Genomic DNA, 26,145 nt, shown 5'->3' with positions numbered 1-26,145 from the left:
TTGTTTGTTGTTAACACGTTTCGGCTGATATATACCCTGCAGCCTTCATCAAGATGAGGACAAATATCCTTCAAATGTAAATAATGTACATAATTCCTCATCTCTTAAATATAAAACCGTATAACCTATTTAGTTGGTGAACATAATGCTTCCTAATCACATGTTCATATATATATATATATATATATATATATATATATATATAAATATATAAAAACCAAAAGATAAAGAGAGCAAAGGTAAGGTTGGAGAAGTATTTTATGGATAGAGGCTATCCATAAAATACTTCTCCAACCTTACCTTTGCTCTCTTTATCTTTTTGTTTTTATATATTTACATATACACACGCTAATACACGACTTATAATACCCAATCCTGTTCATACAACGACTGGGGCAAACTAGTCGGTATACAGCACTTACTCAGTATTACCTGTATCCTCCTGGGTTTGGTTAAATCCAATACCCTCCTCAACCTTATATATATATATATATATGTGTGTGTGTGAGTAAAAATAAATACAAAAAAAAAGGTTTTGTATGATCGTGCATAGAGGAATATATTATTTTATTTAAAAGAGTTCCAACTCTGTCTGTTTTTTTATGTTTTTTATTTATATTCTTGTAAAATTTATGTGGGATATAGAATATGGAATATATAATATAGTATAACACAGTTTGTAAAGCATGCAAGGTAAAGAAAGTTAATTTCGGCCTGTATATGTTAATTTCGGCCTGTACACGTTTTTGTAGTAGTAAATAGACAGAGATATGGTAATGTTACAGAGAAAAGGAACTTAGCTAGTGAAAGTTGTAGAGTATGGGACGTTGTGTCTCATAGTTGTCTGGTTGTAACCTTCTTTTCTCCCTCTGGTCGTTTTGTCTTTAGTGGCTGCCTGCTTGTGACTATGACTCTAGACGTCCGTTCCCTAACTAATTGAGTTGTCACTAGTTGCTTCGCTCTGTTGTCGCAGAGTGACTACTGGCGTTTTGCTTGGGGTCTCTTGTTTTTATAACTATCTAGAAGGATAGATACATTATTGAGAACAATAGATTTAGTTGGTGGTCTTGTTATCTCTATTCTAGATTTTGGTGATGTAGGAGAGGTTAGAAAGGGTCAAGTGGTGAAGACATTGTTTCGGCCTAGCTAAAGGCATCTGGAAAATATTAAACTGTTGTCAGAGAAAAACTATTGTTCCACCGTGGGAAAAGTTCTGTTGCAGTGTTGATTTAAATTTGGCTATGGTGGATCGAATCCACTTCATGCATGCAAGGTCCACTACATACATGTATATATATCCTGCTTTTTAATGTTCCAGTAGATTAATTAGCATTATAATGCCATCTACATATTATTCAGTAACATTATTTCTTATTAGGCACATAACTATAACCCCTATTTTTATCCCCACAACCATTAATTAACCCTTAATACTGATATAAATTTTTTTTTTCATTCTGATTTATATTCTGATCTTCATACTTATCTTATTATAATACAATAATACATAATATCACATCCATCGTAAATCCCATCATATTTATACTCCATGTAACTCCCCTTTATCCAATTTTTACCTAAACTTTACACCATAATCCCAAACTATATCTGTTTGCAATACTATCATCTTAGTAAATTCAAACTTTTTTTTTACCCCATATATACATATACATACATTGAAATAACAAATTGTATATTAGTTCTCAGCAGCATATTCAATACTCCACCACTTAAAATTTTCAATATTAACTCTTTCATTACCAACTTGGCTGAAACCAGCTCTGGCTCTGAGGACAAATGTCTTGTTTTCATAAGTTTTGAATTAAAATCTTCCACCAAACCTTAGTCACAATTTATGTTCCTAACACTAGCATAACCAAGTTCTAACCAAGTTATTTTACTAAATTCTTTGTTATATTTAAAGTAATTTAAAGAAACACAGAGCATCTCAACAGAAATACAGTAATGAAAGGGTTAAGGACACTCATATAACCCACATTTTAAACAATGATGATAATATCCTTATTTATTAAAACAATCATTATATAAACCATATTTAATACCATTATATAAGTATAAATTTAATCTATTCATCACTTCATTTGGTAATTATACCATTCAAAAATTTACCTAAACTCTTATTATTTGTCTATAATACGTATCACATTGTTAAATAGAAAATACATATAATTACCATTAAACAACGCCCAATTTATATTTTTGTAATACAACCCCTATTCTTGACATAAATCCTGTTAATTGAACATTATATCTTTTATTTTATAAAGTCTTATAATCCAGCATCAATGAGTGTTGATACTTTTAATCTATATACATATGAAACTTAAAACTACATGTGTGTATATACATCCATATTATCCCTAAACCTTATAGACTTATTTCTCTACTAAAACACATGATATTTTTGCATTATAATAAAAACTGACACATTTAGCCATATGAACAAATTGAGATTATTAGTTACTCATATTATGACCTAAAAAAATAATAAAATAACATACAGGTTTAAAATTTTTCTGCATCTCCTAAGTGAGTACAATATAGTCTTTTTATATATCTGATATTTTTTCATAGAACACCAGAAATTATATCCTAACTCGGCAAGACTTCCTTTTGTACCCCCAAGCACACTTCTTTTTTTATTTTTTATTTTTATTTTCTAACCCCCCCCCCCCTCGTTCTTGGCTATGAAAAATATGAATCTGCAAAAAAAATTGGCAAAAATCAGCATTTTGACATTATCCCCCCCCCCTTTCTTCATTTTTTTTTTTTTACTTTTTTCAGAAATTTTGATTTTCAAAATATGCGGAAAAATACAGAGATTATAATTCTGAAAAAAATTTCTCAAAATGTTTGTAATTAAGGTCAGGGTTTTAGGGTTAGGGTTAGGGTTAAAAATTAGGGCTAGGGTTTTAGGGTTAGGGTTAGGGTTATGGAAAACAGTCAAAAATGAAGAAATTGGGTGAGGGGGAAGGGGGCGCTGAAATTTCAAAATGTCAATTTTTGGCAATTTTCATGAATCTCCGTGTCCGAAAACGGGTTTTTTGGCAAAAAAAAAACAAAAAAAAAAACTTGGGAGGAAATAGTGGGGATGGGAGGAAGTCTTTCACCCTAACTCATTTAAATCCTAAATAATACCAATATTATAATATTTCTCTGTATTACATCTAAAACACATTATTGCAGTAAACAAACTTTTCTTCCCTTCTTTCTTTACATTTCTCAATCTAATTCTTTGTATCTTATACTCCTCATGATAAGTTACGTTTGTCTTTATCCCATTTTCCTCCCATAAACTTTTATAAATATACTTTTCAATGCATTTGATTTTTTTAGCAACATTTCAACGATCAGTATCTAATCACATGAACTCCACATCCTAATAAGTCATTGTTTACATTTGAAAATGTCAAAACGCAGTCCTCAAATTAGTTATTTTGTAATTCAAGACCAGAAAGTATACTTTTCCTTGAAGATACCTGACAATGTATGTTTTTTTTTTTTACATCTATAATCATTTGAATGTTTGATGATTCAAACATACTTTTGGATTGAAACATGTGTAGAATTTTTTGGTTGTTTTGTTGATCCAGTTCCCTTTATCTTTATTCTTATAGGTATCACTTTTACTTTGCATTATTTTCCCATTGTGATACAAATAAAACGAACCAAGTATCTATAATATTTTTTCTTCTCCATTTTCTTTTATTAACTTATATATATATATATATTAGAGAGAAATACTTGCATAACAAGTGACCTGATCTGAGATTGTGTGCAGAAACAAAAATAATTGCAGTGTCGAAGGTGTTTATAAGCCATTTAAAAACACACAAAAACCATTAGATGCAGCATGGAATTTTGTCAGTGATCAAGTCATGGTCTCTAAGTGACAAAAATATTTTGGCAAATTAAATTTAAATGTTGAAATGAATCTAACGATTTTTGTGTGTTTCTAAATGGCTTATAAACACCATCCACACTGCAATTGTTTTTGTACATACATTATATATATATATAGGCATCGGGAAGGGCATCCAGCTGTAGAAACCATGCCAGCATGGAAAATAGACATTAAATGACGATGATGATGATGGAAATTGCCAATATCGACATGTCAGTATTAAAAATTCTCCATCAGCACTTTTCAGCCAGTTATAATACCTGTTAGTATATATGTTTATGTTTTCATTCATGTGCATATATATATATATATATATATATATATATATATATATATATATATATATAAAGTGAAGTATATTGCCACTTAAATGTGGCTGACCCCTAGGGGTGGATGTTACTGTTGCTTTTAGCCCCAGGAGGACATCTCCTCCAGCTGGCTTATCGACACACTTCTGTGTCCTGTCTGTTTTTGTTTTGCCAAGGGAAGTTATCCCTCTCATCGTGATCTGTAGCACGAACGGACTCGAGTTTCAGGGTTATTTCCCTTCGTCAGCGTCCGATACCCACCGATCTACGATGAGAAAGCTAATTCCTGGCAAAACTTATATATCTTTTTCCAGTGAAATTATTCACTGATATCGAAAAAGTGAAAACAAGCAATGTTAATTCTCTAAACGAGGTATTAACAGTAACTGCACGATAAAGTGATGTCCTCCTGGGGCTAAAAGCATGTTAGAAATGGAAAAGGAATAACAATGCAATCAAAAGTGATATAAAATTTAAAACACATGGATTCGTTTGATTGGTTGTTTCAAATAACGGTCATGGATTGGTCGTTTCAAATAACGGTCATGGATGCGTAATGAACAAAACAAATGAATTTAATATAGATTCATCCTATTTAAAAAATATCGAAAAAACCTTAAATAGAAAAATGGGCTCAAAATACATATTGTTATCGAAGAAAACCTTAAGTAGAAAAATGGGCTCAAAATACATATTGTTATATTTCTGCTGCTTTTAAATAAAGCATATTACTCTACCTCTGGTATTTGAGTACTCTTTTTTCCACCTTGTTGCACATTTCATGTGCTTAGTCCGGTATATATATATATATATATATATATATATATATATATATATATATATATATATATATATATATATATATATATATATATATATATATATATTATATATCATCATCATCGTTTAACGTCCGATTTCTATGCTGGCATGGTTTTAGCTTGACTGAAAATTAGCAGGCCAGGAGGCTGCACCAGGCTCCAATATGATTAGGCAAAGTTTCTACAGCTGGATGCCCTTCCTAATACCAACCACTCTGGGTGTGTAGTGGGTGCTCTTTACGTACCACTGGCACAGGAGCCAGTCAGGTAGCACTGGTATCAGCCATGTTTGAATGGTACTTTTTACATGCCACTGGCATGGGTGCCAGTTAGGTGACACTAGCATTGACTATGCTTGAATGATGCTTTTTACATGCCAGTCAGGTAGCACTGGCATTGGCCACGCTCAACTAGTGTTTTCTACATGCCAGTCAGGTGGCACTGGCATCAGCTATACTCAAATGGTGTTTTTTATGTGCTACTGGCACAGGTGCCAGCCTTGACAATGATTTCACTCGGTTCAACTGGTCTTCCCAAGCACAGCATATCGTCCAACAACTGAGGTGTGCTTTTAAACGTGTCAGTTATGCGACACTGGCATCAGCCACAACTATGATCTCACTTGGCTTGCCGGGTCTTCTCAAGCATGGCACATCTCCAGAGTTCTTGGTCACTTGTCATTGCATCTGTGAGGCCCAACATTTGAAGGTAGTGTTTCACCACCTCATTCCATGTTTTCCTGGGTCTACCTCTTCCACAAGTTCTCTCCACTGTTAGGTTCTCTCCACTTCTTCACACAGCTGTCCTCATCCATACACATCACATGGCCATATATATATATATATATATATATATCATCATCATCATCATCGTTTAACGTCCGCTTTCCATGCTAGCATGGGTTGGACGATTTGACTGAGGACTGGTGAAACCAGATGGCTACACCAGGCTCCAATCTGATTTGGCAGAGTTTCTACAGCAGGATGCCCTTCCTAACGCCAACCACTCCGGGAGTGTATATATATATATATATATATGGGAGAATATACAAATAATAACAACAGACGAGGACAGGTGGTGTAAATAACAAAAGTATATATTAGTATGACGCTCGGGAATACGGAAAGTCTTTGACGTTTCGAGCTACGCTCTTCAACAGAAAGAATACGGAGACAAGGAGAAAAACACGGAGAAAAAAAATTGAATAGTGTTCAGTCAACGGTCAATCATAATAATGGCCGATCATAACAATGGCTGACCGGAAGTTAGAAATTCTTATTTCAGGAGAGCTAAGAAAGGGGGAGATAACAAACGGTGATCGGGAACGAGGGGCTGTGTGTGGGAGGTAGAATGCTGGTGATCTTGACGTATGTAGTGTGAAAATGGGGAAGGGAGAAAGGGAGAAAGTAGTTGGTCAGTTGTAGTGTGTGCGTGGTGTGATGCGAGGGTATTGGTGTGGTGTGCGTGGTGTGATGCAAGGGTATTGGTGTGGTGTGATGTGAGGGTGTTGGGAGGTGGGGAAGGCATGGGTGGAGTGTGGGTTAGGCTGAGGATGGGGTAGAGGTAGGGGTCTGTGGGTAGGGTGGGGTAGGGGTCTGTGGGTAGGGTGGGGTATGTGGGTAGGGGTGGGTGGTGGGTGTAAGGAATTGGATGGGGTGGAGTGGGAAGGTAGAGTAGGAGTGTGTTGGGGTGTGGTGGGATGAGCTTATGAGGGGGTGTTGACGAGGAGGGAGAAGGGGAAGGTGGATGTAAGAGAGGGGGAAGATGGGTATGGGAGGGGAGAGGAAGAGAGGAGAGAGGGTGGGTATAAGAGAGGGAAGGTGGATTGAGAGAGGGGGAAGGTGGGTATGGGGGGGAGAGAAAGAGGGGAAGGTGGGTATGGGGGGAGAGAAAGAGAGGAAGAGAAAGAGAGGAAGAGAAAGAGAGTGAGAGAGGGAAGAGGGGTATGGGGGGGAGAAAGAGAGGAAGAGAAAGAGAGTGAGAGAGAGGGGAAGAGAGTGAGAGAGTAAGGGTGAGAGAGTAAGAGAGTAAGAGTGTAAAGAGTAGGAGAGTAAGAGTGTAGAGAGTAAGAGAGGGGGGAGTACGAGAGAAGAGAGTGAGTGAGAGTAAGAGAGAGGAGAGAAAGAGTAGGGGTGAAGAGAAGTGGGAGTGGAGAGAAGTATGAAGAGAGGTGAAGAGACATACAAAGAAGTAGGAGTCGGAGCAGGAGGTGGGGGAGGGGAGAGATGGGTGGTAGGAGGGAGGGTGGGGGAGAGAGACAAGAGGAGGGGGTTAGATGAAGAGTGGAGGGGAGTTGAGCCCATATATATATATATATATATATTATATATTACCTTTTACTTGTTTCAGTCATTAGACTGTGACCATGCCAGAGCATCACCTTGAAGAGTTTTAATTGACATGTGTGTGTGTGTGTGTGTGTGTGAAAGAAAGATCAAGGAAACTGAGCAAGACAGAAAATGCACCTACCTGCAGGCAAAGAACACAGAACAGCAATAGAATGTGGTTGGCGTTCATGATGGAATTTGTGGCTTTCATTCTTGACTGTCAGAGAAATAGAGGCAGATATTTTTGTCTTGATCGAAAAGGGGAAAAAAAAACAAACATCAAGAACAACAAAATGACCCAATATGGTGGGCCTTGCCCTGTTAGAAACATCAACAAAGTCTCCCTAAAATCATGATTAGTTGTCTTAACTTCATGCTTACTGGATTCAACATTATTTTTTTCTACTCTAGGCACAAGGCCCAAAATTTTTGGGGAGGGGGCCAGTCGATTAGGTCGACCCCAGTATGTAACTGGTAATTAATTTATCGACCCTGAAAGGATGAAAGGCAAAGTCGACCTCAACGGAATTTGAACTCAGAACGTAAAGACAGGCGAAATTCCACTAAGCATTTCGCCCGACGTGCTAACATTTCTGCCAGCTCAACATTATTATTAGAAGTCTTAATTTTATGCGTAGAGGTCTTCACTTTATGGGTAATTATCTTCGCTTTTTTGATCAGAGGTCTTAACTTTATGATTAGAAGCCTCAACAGTCTGGTACTTATTCTATTAGTCTCTTTGCCAAACTTTCAAGTTACCGGGACATAATCAAACCAACACTGGTTATCAAGCAGTAATTGGGAGAACAAACACACACACATAGAAGGCTTCTTTCAGTTTTCACTCACATGGCTTTGATCAGACTGAGGCTATATTAGAAGACACTTGTCCAAAGTCCTATGCAGTGAAATTGAACCTGGAACCATGTGGCTTGGAAGCAAGCTTTTTACCACACAGCCAAACCGCTTTATTTTTTTTATTTCAGTTTTTATCTTTCTTGGAATCATTAATTGATATGACATATTTGGCATAGTTCTGTTAAGTTATTATATTTGGGAGTGTTTAATTTAATTCTTATTGGTCTAATTACACTAAATTAGTTTCCATTCCACATTCTCTTATGATTTCAGCTAATTTAGTTCTCTGTTGTGTATGACTCGTTTGTACAGTTTGTTTGATAATCTGTCTGTCTGTTTGACTGTCTGTCTAGTTGTTTATCTGTCTCTCAGTCTGATTATTTGTCTGTCTGTCTGACTGTCTGACTGTCTATCAATCTACCTACATGGACATCTATGTATCTATTTATCTATCAATTTATCTGTCTTTCTATCCATCCATCTCTCTCTTTTTCTCCATCTCTCTCTCTCTCTCTCTCTCTCTCTCTCTCTCTCTCTCTATATATATATATATATATATATATATATATATATATATATATATATATATATGTGTGTGTGTAATATATATATAATATATATATGTATGTAATATATATATAATATATATATATAAATAAAAATAATAAATGCACCCTTTTAAAGCCTAGCCAGGCTCATGGGCCCGGTTTCCCGGTTTCAATGGTGTATGTGTTCCCCAGCTGGACGGGATGCCAGTCCATTGCAGCGTTACTCATTTTTGCCAGCTGAGTGGACTGAAATGAAGTGTTTTGCTCAAGAACACAACGTGTCACCCAGTCCAGGAATTGAAACCACAATCTTACGATCATGGTGCTGACACCCTAACCACTAAACCACGTGCCTCCACATATAATATATACAATATATAATATATGTCTATATATACATAATATATAATATCAAATATATATATATATATGTAATATATAATATAATATTATATATATATATATCTTCACGGTGGTGCACCAGCATGACCGCAGCCACTTGGCTGAAACACATAAATAAATAAATAAATATATATATATATGTGTGTGTGTGTGTGTGTGTGTGTAAACTCAAATTACGATAAACGTAAATAAACAAACGAAGTTTGCTTTTAGAAGCGTTGAGATGTCTTAGAAAGTTAAAGAAGTGATTTTTTAAATTCTCAATCGCAGAATAATGCTAATATAGCCTGAACAGGATAAACTACCCCTTTTTTGCAGAGAAAAGTGTAGGTGGCTAGCTGTGAACTCGAACTCACATCCCCGTGATTACGCGTCACGATGCTTGACCGATTAAGCTAAACTACTCACTACAACTACAAATTCCTCTGTTTAAATATATTTTTTTTACACCAAAAATTTGGCAAAAGAATATAGTATCTGTTAACAATCTTAGCAAAATACTCACAGCTGAGTTTTTGTATATATATATATATATATATATATATATCAACTTTAAATAGAGCTCAAAACTGATCCATTGAAAATACTTTATAATAATAATAATAATAATAATAATAATAATAATAATAATAATAATAATAATAATAATAATAATGAAAATGACCTATGAACATTTCGATGGAACATATTATAAAATATTATTTCGATGGAACATATTATAAAATATAGGATACTCCATCTCCTCGGGGTCCCATTATTATTGCTATTACTATTATTATCATTAATAATATACAGCCAATAAAAACAGAAAACATTCAAATCCAATTTTCATAGTTGACCCATGAAAATATACAAAACAGGATGAAAAGGTATGAGATGATATACAACCGTTCATCCTAAAGGTGTAGGGAACGAGCAAATGGTAAATTAATTCAAACATAAAGATTGTATACTATAAAGTTCAGTTACTGATCAATTGAGAACGCTATAGAATTTTAAAAAAACGTTAGAGCAATTAAATTGTGGAAAAATTAAATGAAATGTTTTTTTAAATATTTCCATAGTTTTCAAATGCAAGGGACATTTTCCTTTTTTTCTTCTGTCTGTCTCTGTCTCTCTTTTTCACTTGTATAAGGTCTTGGTAGCAGGTAGTAATAGTCCTAATATTTGATATTTCTTCTATCATTCAATTTTAGTTCATTATGATATGTGGTTTGTGCCTAATGAATATTCTTGAGATAATTCTCAAGATATGAAACTATTAGTAACACATAAAAATGCATTGTGTCTAGTAAATAGTATTTATCTCTCACCAGATGGAATACTTTTTTTTTTGTTGAAGTTGCCATCCCTAATTTGCTGTTGGTGCACCCTTGAACATTCCGATAATGTATTCCCAGTCTGACTAACATAAATCTCTTCACAATTTGGGCATTTATTCTTTTATTCTTTTACTTGTTTCAGTCATTTGACTGTGGCCATGCTGGAGCTCCACCTTTAGTCAAACAAATTGACTCCAGGACTTATTTTTTGTAAGCCTACTACTTATTCTATCAGTCCCTTTTACTGAACCACTAGGTTACAGGGATGTAAACACACCAGCATCGGTTGTCAAGTGATGGTGGGGGGACAAACACTGACACGCAAACATACACACACAAACACACACACACATGTGACAGGCTTCTTTCAGTTTCCATCTACCAAATCCACTCACTAGGCTTTGGTTGGCCCGAAGCTATAGCAAGAGACACTTGCCCAAGGTGCTATGCAGTGAGACTGAACTCAGAACCATGTGGTTGGGAAGCAAGCTACTTACCACACAGACACTTCTGTGCCTATTTGATGCAGTAAATTAAATTTCTGCTTTTACAGTTCATATTTGCATTTCTAAATATTCTTCCAGTTTTTGTATTCATATGTATTCTTTTATTCTTTTATTTGTATGTCATTTGACTGTGGCCATGCTGGAGCACTACCTTTTAGCTGAAGAAATCAAACCCTGGACTTATTCTATCATTCTCTTTTGTTGAACTGCAAAGTTGCTGGGTTGTAAACACACCAACATTGGTTGTCAAGTGATGGTGGAGGTGGGGATAAACACACACACACACACACACATATATATATATGGCATTCCATTGGTAACAACGACGAGGGTTTTAGTTGTTCTGATCAATGGAACAGCCTGCTCGTGAAATTAACGTAAAAGTGGCTGAGCACTCCACAGACACGTGTACCCTTAACGTAGTTCTCGGGGAGATTCAGCGTGACACAGAGTGGGACAAGGCTGGCCCTTTGAATTACAGGCACAACAGAAACAGGAAGAAAGAGTGAGAGAAAGTTGTGATGAAAGAGTACAGCAAGGTTCGCCGCCATCCCCTGCTGCAGCCATGTGGAACTTTAGGTGTTTTCGCACAATAAACACTCACAACGCCCGGTCTGGGCCATTGCGCCTCCACATACATACACACACACACACATATACATGATGATCTTTCAGTTCACATCTACCAAATGCACACACATGGCTTTGATTGGCCCAAGGCTATAGTAGATGACACTTGCCCAAGGTATCTTGCAATGGGGCTGAACCTGGAACCATGTGACTGGAAAGTAAACTTTTTACCATGTAGCTCAGTAAATAATAAAGAGAGAAAGAAGAATATCTAATCAAACAGTTTTGTATAAATTTGATGATATTCTCCTGTCATCTTATTCATTCCTCCAGGGTGTGATGTTAATAACCCGCAAACATATTTCTCCTCATACCTTCTGAGAAGTGAAAGTGAAGCAGATTCAGAATATTTTCTAAGAATATGCACTTTCTGTTATGATTTCTGATGGAATTCACTTCACTCATGTTGTTGCACAATGAACAGGGCTTACCTCTCTTGTGGCTGTTCTTTAAGGTACAGCGTGCAGATACTCCAGTGTTTGTTTTCTTGGAGTCAAGTATAGAGGTCAATAATTCTCTTATATTCTTATTCCATGTAAAGGCTACAATAGGCAGCTGAGGAAATATTCATTTGAAATGAGGATGATAATAATAATAATAATAATAATAATGACAGCATTATACATAGCACTAGACCAACCAGGATATTAAAAAAATTGTGTTGTGTTTCAGTATCTGGAGAGAAATGATAACGGATGTGATTATATTGTTGTGAACAATAATCCAATGTCCACAGAGACTTTATGCATAATAACTGCCTAATGATAATAAACATTTAATAATAGTGATGATGCTGATGATGATATGGTGAGAGGGGTGAAATGGTATGGCACATTGTTAGCAAATGTCCGAAACTGGCATAATGAGAATACAAAAGATGACATGACAATGTGACAAGAATGAGCCATTGGGAGCTGTTTGGAAGCCATGGCCTACAAAAAAGAAAGACGTGGTGTGAGAAAACCCCAGAAGGAGTCACTGAGAATGAAGATTTCAAAATCTTGTGGAATGCAATGATCCAGTGCAATCACCTGACCAGATATCGGAAACTGAACAGTGTTGTGTTGAATAAAAAATGAAAAACTTGCATGATAATCAACATAGTATGTCCTGGTGACAACAGGATCAAAGAGAAAGAAGAAAAATTGAACAACTACAACAATTTGAAGTGGGAAATACAAAGGTTGTGGTCAATGAAGAGAGTAGATGTGATAGCAATAATAATTGGGGCATTTGGAAGTATCAACACTCAACTACCAACATGGCTGAAAAAGATTGGTGCAAGTGTGAATGGAGAACACTTACAAAAATCAGTATTGCTTTGAACTGCAACAATTCTTTGTAGGGTTCTTCAAGCATCACCAGTAACCAAGTGTCACCTTAGTCTACTGGCTGTGGACAGCTGACACTTTCCACCATACCCAGCAAAGGAGCTGAGAGTTTTCATCAAATAATAATAATAATAATAATAATAATAATAATAATAATAATAATAATAATCCTTTCTACTAAAGGCACAAGGCCTGAAATTTTGGAGGAGTGATCTAGTCGATTATATCAACCCCAGTGTTTCACTGGTACTTAATTCAACTTCAAAAGGGTGAAAGGCCAAATCAACCTTGGTGGAATTTGAACTCAGAAATTGAAGACAGACAAAATACCGCAATATGCCCTGATGCAGTACCAGGTAGTGGCTCTTGTGGTTTTGATCGTAATTGATTGGAAGTATTATCATATACATTGTCTTGTCTTGGTATAAAAGATGGGCTACAGCAAATATTCTGTTCAATACCACAGATTTGCTTGTCAGTTGTTTGACTTTAACCAGCTGAACATGTCCCTTGGTGGCTGATGATATGTGCATCTCTGATCACGAGCAGAAGTAGTAGGGGAGCATCATAGCTATGTGTTGAGAGGAACTCTTTGGGGTTTGGATAATTCACCTTTGGAAACATGGCTGTTTCATTCAACATCCTTAAACAACCCTTGTTCAGAGACCTTTTAAGTGGGATGGGCTACTCGATCTGATGAAAATTCTAGCTGGGCCCCACCTGCGAGGTCATGCCCTGTTTATCTTGATATGAGATCACCATGTCATGCAGATATGATTGTGATGTATATGCCTGGTGTACCCTTATCAGACAGGTATTTATGATGGATATACTGGGCTTCGTATATATATATATATATATATATATATAGTACCTCAGTATCACTTTGATGGCATGCACTGCTCTCTCACTCAATAATAATAATAATAAGCAAGTTATAACAGCATTCTACACAGTACTGAACCAACCATGATGTAATAAATCTGAGTTGTGTTTCATTGTCTGGATAGGAATGATAGAGGATGACATCCATGGTTATAGTGATGCAAATAATTTAGCTAACGTATGCTGAGATATCATGTGTAATAACCACCAAACACCAGCAGAATCAAAGATAAAAAATAATGCCACTTCCATTCCCCAAAATCAAGCTGAAGCACAAGTTACAATCACTGAGAATAATGAACAGGAAGACATGCAACCTATTGATAAAGACATCCCTGACATGATATTGATGTAGGCAATTTAGAAACTGAAGTAGTATAGATGGCCGAACTGATAATGAAATAACAGGAAAGAGGAAAGAACCTGAAGCTGACACATTTGCTGAAGCTAATAGAGGAAATACTTGAGGCAAAAAATAGGTGTCACGATAAAGAAAAAAGCTCACAAAAAAAAAACAAAAACACTTGAACATCCAAGATGGAAAGAGCACTCAAATAAGGAAATGGAGAGCTTTCAACAGGAATTATTGATCTTAGACAAACTCTCTAAAAGAAATAATATAAAGATGAGAATGGCTAGAGAGATAAAGTGAAAATACAATCTGATAAGCATGAATGAAGTACTGAGAGTAAGAGAAGTGGTTTAGCAAAAAATGCAGGTTAAGGTCCAACGCTTACACTGGTATGAAAAAAGAAATAAATTTTACAGACAAATTAAAATATTTAAAACTGTTGCTGAGAAATTCTACAGTGAGTTAGGGAAACAGTTGATCTACATAAAAGACCTGCCTGATATGAAAGAAGTAGTGGTATTTTGGAAAAGCATAGAGAGCAACAGAAAGGAATTCAACAAAGAAGTTGAATGGGTAGGGAGAAAAGAAAGAATGGTTGAGATTGAAGAATAGAGATGGTATGATATTACAAAGCGGGAACTAACTCAAGCTCTATCTAAAACTCACAAGTGGAAGTCTTCTGGACATGATAAAATCCCAAACTTCTGGCTTAATAGATTTTCATCATCACACTATCAGTTCATGGAATGTTTCTCTAGCGTCATCAGAAACCTCCAAAAGACTGCAAGCTGGCTAACATTAGGGATAATATACCTACTCCTTAAAACAAGTGACCCAACAAAACTATAGGTCAATCACTTATTTGGCCACCATGTACAAAGCACTTACATCCATCCTCACTGAAAGGATGTACCAATTTCTTGATGTAAACAACATCCTTTCCCTTGAGCAAAATGGGTACAAAAGAAATTCATATGGCTGCAAAGACCAACTATTAATAAACTGTATGATGCTCAAAAATTGTTCATCCAAAAAACGAAATCTTGACATAGCATGGATGGACTATCGTAAGGAATTTGACAGTGTCCCACATAGCTGGATTTTGACAGCACTAAAATATACTCGATCTCTCCTTTCATAAAAGGTCTTCTACAGCACAATATGGGACTGTGGAACACAAAACTATTTCTCAACCACAAGAAAGGTTCATATGTATCAGAGAACATCAAAATAGACCGTGGAATATTCCAGGATGATTCACTCTCCCCTCTTCTCTTCTGCCTTTCCCTCATTCCCTTGTCCAACAAGCTGAATAGAACAAACCATGGTTGCAAAGAATTTGACAAGATCATCTCATACTTGCTCTACATTGATCTGAAATTATATGCAAAAAGGTGACAAGGATCTCAAAGGGCTACTGGTAACTATGAAAAAATTCAACAATGATATAAATTTGGAATTTGGCCTTGACAAGTGTGCAGAAGCTTCATTCAAATGTGGTAAACTGATAGCTAAAACCACAACCCAACTTGATCATGACACATCTATCAAGGATCTGGATCTAGAAGGTTTTTAAAAGTATCTTGGGGCACATGAAGGGAAAGGAATTCAACACAGATCAATGAAAGAGAAGATCAGGACAGAATATTATAGACATGTCAGAATTGTCCTGGATCCTGAGCTGAACTCCAGAACTGAATTGCATCTATAAACTCCCTGGCGGTACCAGTTGTCCAGTATAGCCTTAATGTCATCAATTGGAATCTGAATTAAATCCAGCACATAGACATAAAGACCAGGAAAGTGCTAACACAATACAGGATGCAGCACCCAAAATCAGACATTCACAGGTTCTATCTCCCACGAAAGGAAGGTGGCAGAGGTCCAATCCAACTTGAAGCATCCTATAAAATGACTTTGATAGGACTCCAAGTTTACATCCAAAGTAACACTGACTGGATAACACAGCTGGTAAGGCAACACGAACAGAGTAAGAAACTGCACACAATGTCAAAGGAAGACTTTATATTCAGGCGAGAGCTTAACCTCCCTAATTATGATGATGATAAAGAGGACGGATCACCCACTAAAGCAGCAAAAAAGTGTAAAACAGGAAAGTTTGAAGGTAATATCGAGACTGGCAAAAAAATAATTACCATTGCATGAGCAATACCCCAAATGAGCTAGGGGAGCTGATGTAGATAGGAGAACTCATCAGTGGCTGCAGAGTGCTGGTTTGAAATCCGAAACAGGATTTATCCTAGCAGCACAAGACCAGAGCCTCCTCACTCAGAACTATCAAGCTAATGCCATACACGAAGAGATAGACACAAAGTGTAGTCTCTGTAGTGACAAACTGGAGAGTATTGACTACATTGTTGCTGGATGCTCAGTCTTTGCTCTTACAGAATATAAAACCAGGCATGATCGAGTTGGCCAATACTTTCACTGGAATGTATGCCATCACTATGATATCCTGCACCCTAAAACCTGGTATGAACACCTTCCAGAGCCAGTCACTGAGGGAGAGAATGTTACCATTCTATCAGATTATGGGATACATATAGACAGGGAAATAAATAATAATTGATCAGACATTGTCATCGAAGACCTGAGACAAAAACATGCCTGTTAATTGATATGTCAGTGCCTTCTGATTGAAACATCTCAGCAAAAGAATTTGAGGTCCTTGAGGTTTAGATATCTAGGATGTGGTAATTAAAAACCAAAACCAACCTTGTTGTTGTAGACGCCCTAGGAATGATCAAGAAAGGTAGTGACCAATTTTTTTGACCAGACCCCTGGGAAACCAACAATATATGAGGCTCAAAAAATTGTGTTGACATCAACCATCCATATTCTCAGCCAGTTTCTCTCCATCTGATATATATGTGTCTTAGGTCTCTAGTTGAGACCCAGAAGGAAGATGAAATAAAATGCAAATCAGTCAGGAGATAATAATAATAATAATAATAATAATAATAATGATAATAATAATAATAATAAGTAGAATATAAAGCAAGACATGACAGAGTTGGCCAGTATTTACACTGGACAATATGTCAGCATTATAAAATCAAAACCGCTGACAAATGGTATAAACACCATCCTGAAGCTGTGACTGAAGGAGAAAATGTATCGATTCTCTGGGACTTCCCCGTACATACTGACAAGGCTATAAAAGCTAATAAACCGGATATCATCATAAAAGATCAGACAAAGAAGATGTGTTTATTAATTGACATGAGTATTCCCTCTGGTCATAATATAGCGGCGAAAGAATTTGACAAGATCAGTAAATATAAAGATTTGCTAATAGAAATTGAAAAAATGTGGCACCTCAAAGCGACTACCATACCAGTTATTGTAGGATCTCTAGGAATGATAAAAAAAAGGTACTGAAACCTATTTGAAAATGATACCAGGCTTACCATCCCTATAGGAAGTGCAAAAAATCGTGCTAACTGGAACGACTCATGTACTGAGAAGAGCATTATCGCTGTGAAAACAGCATCCATTCATGATTAAAAAATTTTTTTTTTTTTTAAATACATGTTTTACCTGTGAATTTGTGTGTGTAAACTGAGATTGCATACAACGAGTTTCTCTGCCCTAGGTGTACGGAAAACACTCGGCAAGAAATGGAAGAAAATTTGAAGAAAGAAGGAAAAAAACAACATAATAATAATAATAATAATAATAATAATAATAATGATAATGGAGGAGGAGACCCCCTTTGGTCGTGAATGACCATGGGATTGCACCTAGAAAGTTACCCTCTGAGCACAAGTCTGGGCAAGGTTGTTTATGAAGGCCAGCAGTTGCCCATGCATACCAGCCTCCCCTCTCCACACCACTGATGTTATCCAAGGGAAAGGCAAAGGGGCCAATAAAGCATGGAACCAGTGATGTCACAACTCATTTCTACAGCTGAGTGAACTGGAGCAACGTGAAATAAAGTGTCTTGCTCAAGAATACAACACACAGCCTGGTCCGGGAATCGAACTCACAACCTCACGATTATAAGCTTGACGCTCTAACCTCTGAGTCATGCGCCTTCACTAATAATATTAATAATAATAATAATAATAAATGCTTTCTAATTGATGTATCAATACCAGCAGATGACAACATTTCCCTAAAAAAATGGAAAAACTTTCAAAATACAAAGACCTGGAAATAGAGGCAACTCGAATGTGGAATCTAAAAACAGAAACAATTCCTATCATAGTAGGTGCCTTAGGTATAATAAAAAAATATTCAGACAAATACATAACAAAAACACCAGGACTTACAAATATATATAACATACAGAAAATTGCACTACTGGGCACTGCACACATCCTACGCAAAACACTTTCAATACAGTAACCATAAGAGCATCACAGCAAACCACAGCACATACCCAAGGCACACAGAGCTGCGCTCGGTAGTGAAGTGAAAGCATGTTATAAGAATAAAACTACTGAACAATAATAATAATAATAATAATAATAATAATAATAATAATCCTTTCTACTATAGGCGCAAGGCCTGAAATGCTAGGTAATTGCTGTAATGGGTTACTGGGGCTCCAAGGTTATAGCTGAGATGGTAGTTATGGAGCCATTGCAGATTTTCAATGCCGCTGATATATAATTGTTTTGGTCATTCAACCAGTCATTCAAGCCAGCGTTAGAAGGAAAACAACCATCTTTGGTTTCAAGATGAAAGGTGTTCTTCCATCAGGAAGAACACCTTGACTACATACACTGAGGATAACATTGCAAAGGCTGGAGCAGTTTGAATAGGAAACGATGTTCCAGCCTCCATATTTGCTGAACATTGCCCCATCTGATTATCATAATCTTCAATTTCATTTGGATGAAAAAAATATGAATTCTATAGACAAGATCAGAACAGTACAGGAGAAGTAATTTTTATCACGGACAAGTGAATTTTGGAAGAGGGGCCTTGCAAGTCTACCAGATAGATGGAAGAGCATTATAGAAAATGAAGGAGAGTATATATTAGATTAAAAAAGAACTTTGTTTATCTTAATTTTGAAAAATAAAAGAGGTATAAAAAAAAACCTGCATTATTTATGGGATGACCCAATACATACATATATATATTGAGAAAAAGGAGGCAGTTGGAATTTTGGATAATTCTTTATTAGGACTTTCGTTCGTTTATCAAAACAGGTGATGAAATCTTGCATTTTAATGAAACTTAATTGTCAAAATAGTTTCCATGACATCTTTTCATCTACGCACATGCTTTTTAATCCCATTAATGAAAAACTCTTTCAGCCTCAAAGAGAAGAACTCTGAAAGGTCAGTTTTGATTTCCTTGGTTGTTTTGAGAGTTAATCCATCCAAATGATTCTGTAAACTACGGAACAAATGGTAATCTGAAGGAGCAAGGTCTGGAGAAATAAGGCGGATGAGCAATTTTCTCTCAGCCAAGTTCTTCTGTGATTGATCTTTGAAATGTGTGTGTGTGTGTGTGGGGGGGGGGGTCTTGCATTGTTCTGATGAAACCCCACTCCCTTTGATTCAACAAAGCAGACCTTTTTCTCTTCAAAGCAGCATTCAAATGCTCAAAATGTTGACAGTAGATTTGAGCATTGATTGTTGCATTAGTTGGTAGCAACTTGTGGTGTGATGGAGGAAAAAGACAACAAGAAGCAAAAGGCAGAATGAAACACTGGGACCTTACCTTGTCGACTGTGGTGGAGTAAACGGTCGCTCCAGATCAAAACACATCTCCGTAAGCCGTCTGTCTTCGAACTGATCCTATGTGCTTGCTGTCCACCGCATGTGACTGACTTCCGGTCTGGCCCTTCCGGTCTGGCCCTTCCGGTCTGGCCCTTCCGGCCTGGCCCTTCCGGCCTGGCCCTTCCGGCCTGGCCCTTCCGGCCTGGCCCTTCCGGCCTGGCCCTTCCGGTCTGTCTTCACTTCCGTTTGCTTCATCTCTCTCCACCAACAACACATAGCTCATCACAGCCCATAACACCACATGTAACACCACACGTGCCCCCTGATCTACAGATCACTCAACCAGCTCTCCCACTCACTCCTCGCTCCCGAACTACATTAATTGGGTTCATAATCAGCCAACCAGGGAGGAGGGTGCCGCTCCCTCTGTGGTCACTGTGCGACCCCTGGGACTGGCCTGAGTTCCTGGCGCGCTGCCGCTGGCTTCATCATCTTGCCTACTGCTGCTGTCTTCATCATCTTGCCCACTGCTGCTGGTTCCATCCTCTGAGGCATTGACAATCTTCCGCACATCCAAAACATGGCGTGGCATACCATCGACAGAGACGTTGTTCTTTGAATTGATGGAGGTTATAGTTCCTTTCCCCCATTGTGATGTGCACCATGCATTTGGGAGTTTTACCCAAACTTCTTCCCCGACCTGCACAAAGGTGTGCTCTTCCTCTCCCCCGAGTCGCATTGATACAATACACAGATGCCTCCACTCGTACCTGAATATTGCCCTGTGTGGCACTGACTCCTCAGCCTGTCCTGGGCGACATATTGTACCAAAATACAGCCTCGATTGGCGAAATGTGGCCCCTCTCTGCCTTGGTCTTGATGGTACAATGATGCCTTTCCACCACTCCATTTCCACTTGGCCGGTATGCTGCCCTGAAGAAGCGGCTGACCTGCCTCCCATCAAGTATTTCTTTCAGCACCTCCGAGAAAAATCCAGCAGCAGCTCATCCATGGGGCCTCGTTCCAGGAATATCTCATTTAATACTCTCGCGATTTCCTCTGCAGTCCCCGTCTTCATCTCCCTCCATATGGCCATCCGTCTCGGTCCGCAGTCAACTATCGAGAGGTACGTTCCCTGCTGGTAGTGTGTTACATCCACTGCCAGTCGTTTCCAGTTGTGGTCCACTGGAATACTTCCCGCCTCATGTACGCCCGGAGCAGGGTAAATAGACTGGCACCTGTCACAGCTGCTAACCACTCTCTGCACGCTCCGTCTCTTTACCTCGGAGTCGACTTTCCTGGCTAGGAACAACGTCCTGTCCACTCCCATGTGATGCATGGTATGCAGTTTCCTCAACACCGAGTCACTCAGACAGCATACTGCAGCCACAGCCTGCTCCGCATCCTCTGGCACCTGCAACCAAGCTCGCTTTACCCTGGTTAGGACGTCTGCCCTGTTCTTTTTGGAAGGCATAAAAATCACGCTCAGCTTCAGATCAAACTCAGTGGTTAGCTCACGCAATATTCCCAATCGACGCTTTACCAAAATCTCCACAGCCCCTTTGGTTCGCACCCTCCGCTCATTGGTGATGATTGCCATCACCCAACTAAGCACAGTGGCCGAATCGGTCCTAATTTCTATGGTGCGCAGCCCCCACTTCAAGGCCAGGTTCACCCCCTTCAGCACAGCATCCAACTCCGCCACATTGATATGGTTGCAGTCATCCATCTTCCTGAGCCAGGCTGCATTTTCCACCACGGTGCCTCCCATTTCTAAGACAATCCCTATTGCGATGCTACTGGCGTCACACCAAACGATCCCACTCTTTGATTTGGGAACATACCAACTGCCCCTCACTGGATCCTCTGCTCTCACTCTGACCAAGACTTCCTGCATTATGTCAGTTGTTTTCTCCCCTACTGTGTCATTCCACTTAGCTCCTTCGGCTCATCTCTTGATGAAGCTACATGCTGTCCGGAGCCACCCTGCAACTGGGTAGTGTCCCACCAGCTTCCCACACACCTAGAACAGTTCCCGCCTACTCACGCTGGTGCCCAGTTCGGGGATCTCGTTCCCTCGCCGAAACACCAATGTGCTGGCCTTGTCTCTCCGTAGCCTGAGGCCCAGTGCAGCGCCTCCCTCCATGACCTCTGGTGGCTTGGCGACCAGTCCAAAATTCTTCAGGTGGCCTATGACCTCTGTTGCTGGCATTATGGTTTCTTCCACAAGGATGTCATCAATGTACGAAATGGTGGCCCTTTTTACTCTGTCCACCTTTCCCAGGATGGCCTTGAGAATTGTTGCCATAATTTTTGGCGCTGAATTTAGCCCAAACCCCAGCCTGGTCAGACAGTATGTCCGGCCCTTATACCTGACAAGCTGATGCTTCCACAGTCTCTCAGCCACATGCACCTGCAGGTATGCCGACTTCAGATCGACGATCGTGGAGGCCCCTGTCATCTGCCTCCATTCTCGCAAGGTGTCCCCGCAGACATCTGTGGCCTCGCCGCCCATATGACATGATATGTGGTCATTCAGCTCTCAGAAGTCAAGCACTGGTCTGACCTTATGCTTTGTGGGCTGTACCACCGCCATCAGTGGCAGGACTTCGCTCTCTCCTTCTTCTTCCCAAGAGATCAATATGCCCTCCTTAATCCACCGCTCCCCCTCCCCCTCGAACTTGCTTCTGGCATCTCCTTTCAAAGTATGCTGGTAGCATCCCACTTTATTTATTAACGTCAGGGGCTCTCCCCTCCAGTGCCACTCTACTGTCCACCTCTGGCCATCAAAGGCGGCACGAAAATCCTGGTCTTCAATGGTGTGCGCGGCATAGTTTTCTTCGCGGTTCTCACCAATGCACGGTGTCGCCATACACGGTTTCCCCGCAACCCCGAAAGTCACACCGGCCTCGATGGCAGTGACACCTCCTAAACGAGTGATTGCATCCATCCCCATCACCACGTCAATCTCATCCACCAAGTGGCCAACTACAATTGCTTGCAGCGTCAACTTTGTTCCCTGCACCTCAATCTGCACATCAGTAATGCCTTCACAGCATACCTCTCTTCCGTCGACTGCTCTCACACTGCTTTCTCCACTCCACGTCTCTACCACTCCCGGAGTCATCAGGGTCGTCGTACAGCCTGTGTCCACGTGGGCTTGCGACATCTTCCCCTCCATCAGAATGTCGACAACGGGTAGCAACAAACGCGCTTCTATTGATCCAAAGGGATGATCACTGGCGCAGTAGTTTCCCTTAGACCGTTTCCCTGCAGACATTCGCTGGCTAAATGTCCCGTTTCTCGACAACGGTAGCAAATGACCTCAGGCTTGGGTAACTTGCAGTCTCGCACCATGTGCGCGCCCTGACACCGGAAATACTGTCCTTTGAACGGTCGCACACGTTCCTTGTTCGACCCCTCTCCGTTACTCCTTGATCGGCCACCTTTTGCTGTTGCAGTTGCTACCAACAGTGTCGATCTACAACACGAAACTAGCACATGAGCACGCGTTATAATATCCGCCATCGCCATGGAGTTCATGTTCGGCAGTTTCTGCAATTCGACCGACATGTGGTCAGGAAAACCAGTCACAAACGCCAATTTAACCGTCCGATCTAGCGATTCTCCCTCGTACCCTGCCAGTTTAGTCAATCTCCTGAGTTCGTTGGCAAACACGTCGACCTGTTCGCCAGTCCACTTTGCTTTCCCCAGGCGAGCATATGCCTCAAACATTCCTTCTGCAAAGGCTTCCATCAAGCAGATTTCTATTTTTTCCGCGCTAAGTTGGTCCCTCTCTTCCATCTCTAAGAATAGCGCCAATGCCTGGCCATCTAAGTACAGCGGTAAAAAGCTTGCTAAGTCGCCTATCCCATGGAACTTTGCAACCATCTTCATCCTTTTTAGCCACGCGACCACGTCCGTGTCACCGCAAAACGGTTTAATTACATCGTTAGAAATCTGGACTACACTCATAATTTTTTTTTTTTTGTTATGGGCCAAAATAGCTTGTGGTGTGATGGAGGAAAAAGACAACAAGAAGCAAAAGGCAGAATGAAACACTCGGACCTTACCTTGTCGACCGTGGCGGAGTAAACGGTCACTCCAGATCAAAACACATCTTCTCCGTAAGCCGTCTGTCTTCGAACTGATCCCACGTGCTTGCTGTCCACCGCATGTGGCTGACTTCCAGTCTGTCTTCACTTCTGTCTGCTTCATCTCTCTCCACCAACAACACATAGCTCATCACAGACCATAACACCAGATGTAACACCACACAACTCAAAGTGGACTCCCTTGCAATCCCACCAAACAGAGAGAAGAACCTTCTTTGCATGGAGTCCCATTTCCGGTTGTGGTTAGGCCTTTTCCCCTTCACCAAGCCAATGTCTATGACATTTAACAAAGACCCATTTTCATGAAAGACCCATTTTCATTACCAGTCACCAGTCTGTTCAAAAAGGGCGAGGTAAGTTCATGAGAATGAAGAGAAGAGCAGATGTCCACTTTGCATTTGTAGTTGGCATCAGACAAATCATGAGGCACTCATTTTCCAAGTTTTGGGACCTTTCCAAGCTGTTGAAGATGGCTTGAACGAAGCTTGCTTACCAATTCTTCAAATGAAACTGCATGATCTTTTCCAAGTTCTGCCAAAAGGAGCTTCTCATGAAACTCAATTGGACGTTCTGTTCAGGCCTCATCTTCAAGGCTGAAATCTCCACTTCTGAATTTTACAAACCATCTTCTGCAAGTTCTTTCATTCAAGCATTCTTTCCTCATAAGCTGAATGAATATTTTAAGTCACTTCAGTTGCAGAGTACCCTTTTTTAAACTCATAAAGCATTATGTACCTCAAATGCTCCATAGACACATCCATGTTTGAAGAGCTATAATTACTCTTTTACTCTTTTATTTGTTTCAGTCATTTGACTGCGGCCATGCTGGAGCACCGCCTTTAGTCGAGCAAATCGACCCCGGGACTTATTCTTTGTAAGCCTAGTACTTATTCTATCAGTCTCTTTTGCTGAACCGCTAAGTTACGTAACACACCAGCATCGGTTGTCAAGCAATACTAGGGGGACAAACACAAACACACACACATATACATATATATATACATATATACGACGGGCTTCTTTCAGTTTCCGTCTACCAAAACCACTCACAAGGCTTTGGTCGGCCCGAGGCTATAGTAGAAGACACTTGCCCAAGGTGCCACGCAGTGGGACTGAACCCGGAACCATGTGGTTGGTAAGCAAGCTACTTACCACACAGCCACTCCTAGTGAAATTTCAATTAGCTTATCCTGCAAAATGATATTTCATTAGTTTAAATATGTCCAAATACATAAAAAATATTACCTGATGCCATTAGACATTCTCAAATACTGCTAAAGTGTTTACAAATTGAAAATATAGAAGCCCAGACATTACTTATGGGATTGCCGGATATATATGTGTGTGTGTGTGTGTGTGTGTTTAAATATATTTTTTTATACCAAAAATTTGGCAAAAGGATATAGTATCTGTTAACAATCTTAGCAAAATACTCACAGTTGAGTTTTTGTATATATATATATATATATATATATATATATATATATCAATATCAACTTTAAATAGAGCTCAAAACTGATCCATTGAAAATACTTTATAATAATAATAATAATAATAATAATAATAATAATAATAATAATAATAATAATAATAATAATAATAATAATGAAAATGACCTACGAACATTTCAATGGAATATCCAGAATGATTAATACATATTATAAAATATTATAAAATATAGGATACTCCATTTCCTCGGGGTCCCATTATTATTGTAATTATTATTATTATTATTATTATTAGTAATATACAGACAATAAAAACAGAAAACAGGTGCAAGACTGGCTGTGAGGTAAGAAGTTTGTGCTTCTCAACCACATGGTTCTCAGTTCAGTGCCACTGAGTGGCACCTTCGGAAAGTGTCTTCTACTGTAACCTACTATAAGCCTTGTGAGTTGATCTGTAGAGGGAAACTGAAAGAAGCCCATTGTATATATATGTAAATATATATATTGGTGTGTTGGTTTGTTTATGTTTCCATAACATGGTGGTTTGGCAAACGAGACCAATAGAGTAAGTACTATTCTTGCAAAGAATAATTCTTGGAGTTGATTTCAGTGCTCCAGCATGGCACTGCAGTCAAATGTCTAAAACAAGTAATAGAATAAAAGAATAT

The 26,145-nt window shown here is 38.8% G+C and overlaps 2 protein-coding genes across 2 annotated transcripts in view; both read right to left on the bottom strand.

The window, feature by feature from the left end:
• Nucleotides 1-26,145, bottom strand: part of LOC106881697 (uncharacterized) — a 187,526-nt gene that overhangs the window by 86,059 nt on the left and 75,322 nt on the right. Inside the window, exon 2 of the mRNA XM_089342393.1 lies at nucleotides 7,524-7,598. Coding sequence (XP_089198519.1) covers nucleotides 7,524-7,598 — 75 coding nt within the window. The remainder of the gene's footprint in view (nucleotides 1-7,523; nucleotides 7,599-26,145) is intronic.
• Nucleotides 20,888-21,811, bottom strand: LOC149130967 (uncharacterized). The gene has a single exon (XM_089342394.1). The coding sequence runs from the start codon at nucleotides 21,809-21,811 to the stop codon at nucleotides 20,888-20,890; it is 924 nt and encodes a 307-aa protein (XP_089198520.1).

This window comes from Octopus bimaculoides, chromosome 26 (genome assembly GCF_046866305.1).
Source record: "Octopus bimaculoides isolate indiv1 chromosome 26, ASM4686630v1, whole genome shotgun sequence".
NCBI lineage: Eukaryota > Metazoa > Mollusca > Cephalopoda > Octopoda > Octopodidae > Octopus > Octopus bimaculoides.
The sequence above is the reverse complement of the archived record's forward strand: the minus strand, read 5'-3'. Positions and strand labels throughout refer to the sequence as shown.

What these genes read in the sequence shown, in the direction of transcription:
- LOC149130967 (XM_089342394.1), bottom strand. Translation starts at nt 21,811, where the DNA reads ATGCAGGAAGTCTTGGTCAGAGTGAGAGCAGAGGATCCAGTGAGGGGC.